General features: G+C 34.7%; 1 protein-coding gene across 1 annotated transcript; it reads left to right on the plus strand.

The window, feature by feature from the left end:
* Nucleotides 1–391: 391 nt before the first annotated feature.
* On the plus strand, nt 392–546 carry Pmar_PMAR025391 (hypothetical protein; the record flags this gene model as incomplete). The annotated part of the gene is made up of 1 exon (XM_002768287.1): nt 392–546. A coding segment is annotated over one exon (155 nt), but the record flags the coding sequence as incomplete, so codon positions are not given.
* Between the last annotated feature and the right edge of the window lie 240 nt (nt 547–786).

Genomic DNA, 786 nt, shown 5'->3' on the forward strand with positions numbered 1-786 from the left:
TCAGGTAGAAGGCAATTGAAACGTGAGATGAATAATAATAATAGAGTAGCAGTAGTTGGTAGTGGAGGAAGTGGAAGTGGTATTAGTGATGATGCTATGAAGATGATGGCTAGAGGAGGTAGTATGATGCTTAATAATTATACCAATACTATTATGATCATCTTCATAGTCATCATCATCATAATCAATGATAATAATAGTGGATAATAATGTCCATAATTATCATCATCATCATCTTGTTGTTGTTCTATTTCAGTATCGTCATCATCAACAACAATTAAAGAGAATGATGTTGTTGCTGCTCCTAATGCTCCTGATGACGATGATACTACTACTACTACTACTACTACTACTACTACTACTACTACTAGTACTACTCCATTAATACTAGGATCAAGAATGGGTATATATAAACTACATGGTGATCTTCCTGCTGAGGATAGGAATGGTGCTATGGCTGATTTTACAGCAACATCATCATCATCGTCATCATCACATCATGATGATGATGATGAAGGCGATGTGAAGTCCTATATGACGACGAAGGTAGTAATAGGATTATGTATTATCTCTATTTCGAGGTTGTTGTTGTTGTAGTTACTTATATGTACTGATGTGGCGGCTCGAGGATTAGATATTAAAGATGTTGATATGGTTATACAATATGATGCGCCTACTACATCTATAGAGGAATATATACATCGTATTGGTAGAACTGCACGTATTGGTAAATCTGGATCTTCTATATTAATGTTACGTCAACATGAAAAGGAGTAATATACATCA

The sequence above is a fragment of the Perkinsus marinus genome, assembly GCF_000006405.1.
Source record: "Perkinsus marinus ATCC 50983 genomic scaffold scf_1104296968866, whole genome shotgun sequence".
NCBI lineage: Eukaryota > Perkinsozoa > Perkinsida > Perkinsidae > Perkinsus > Perkinsus marinus.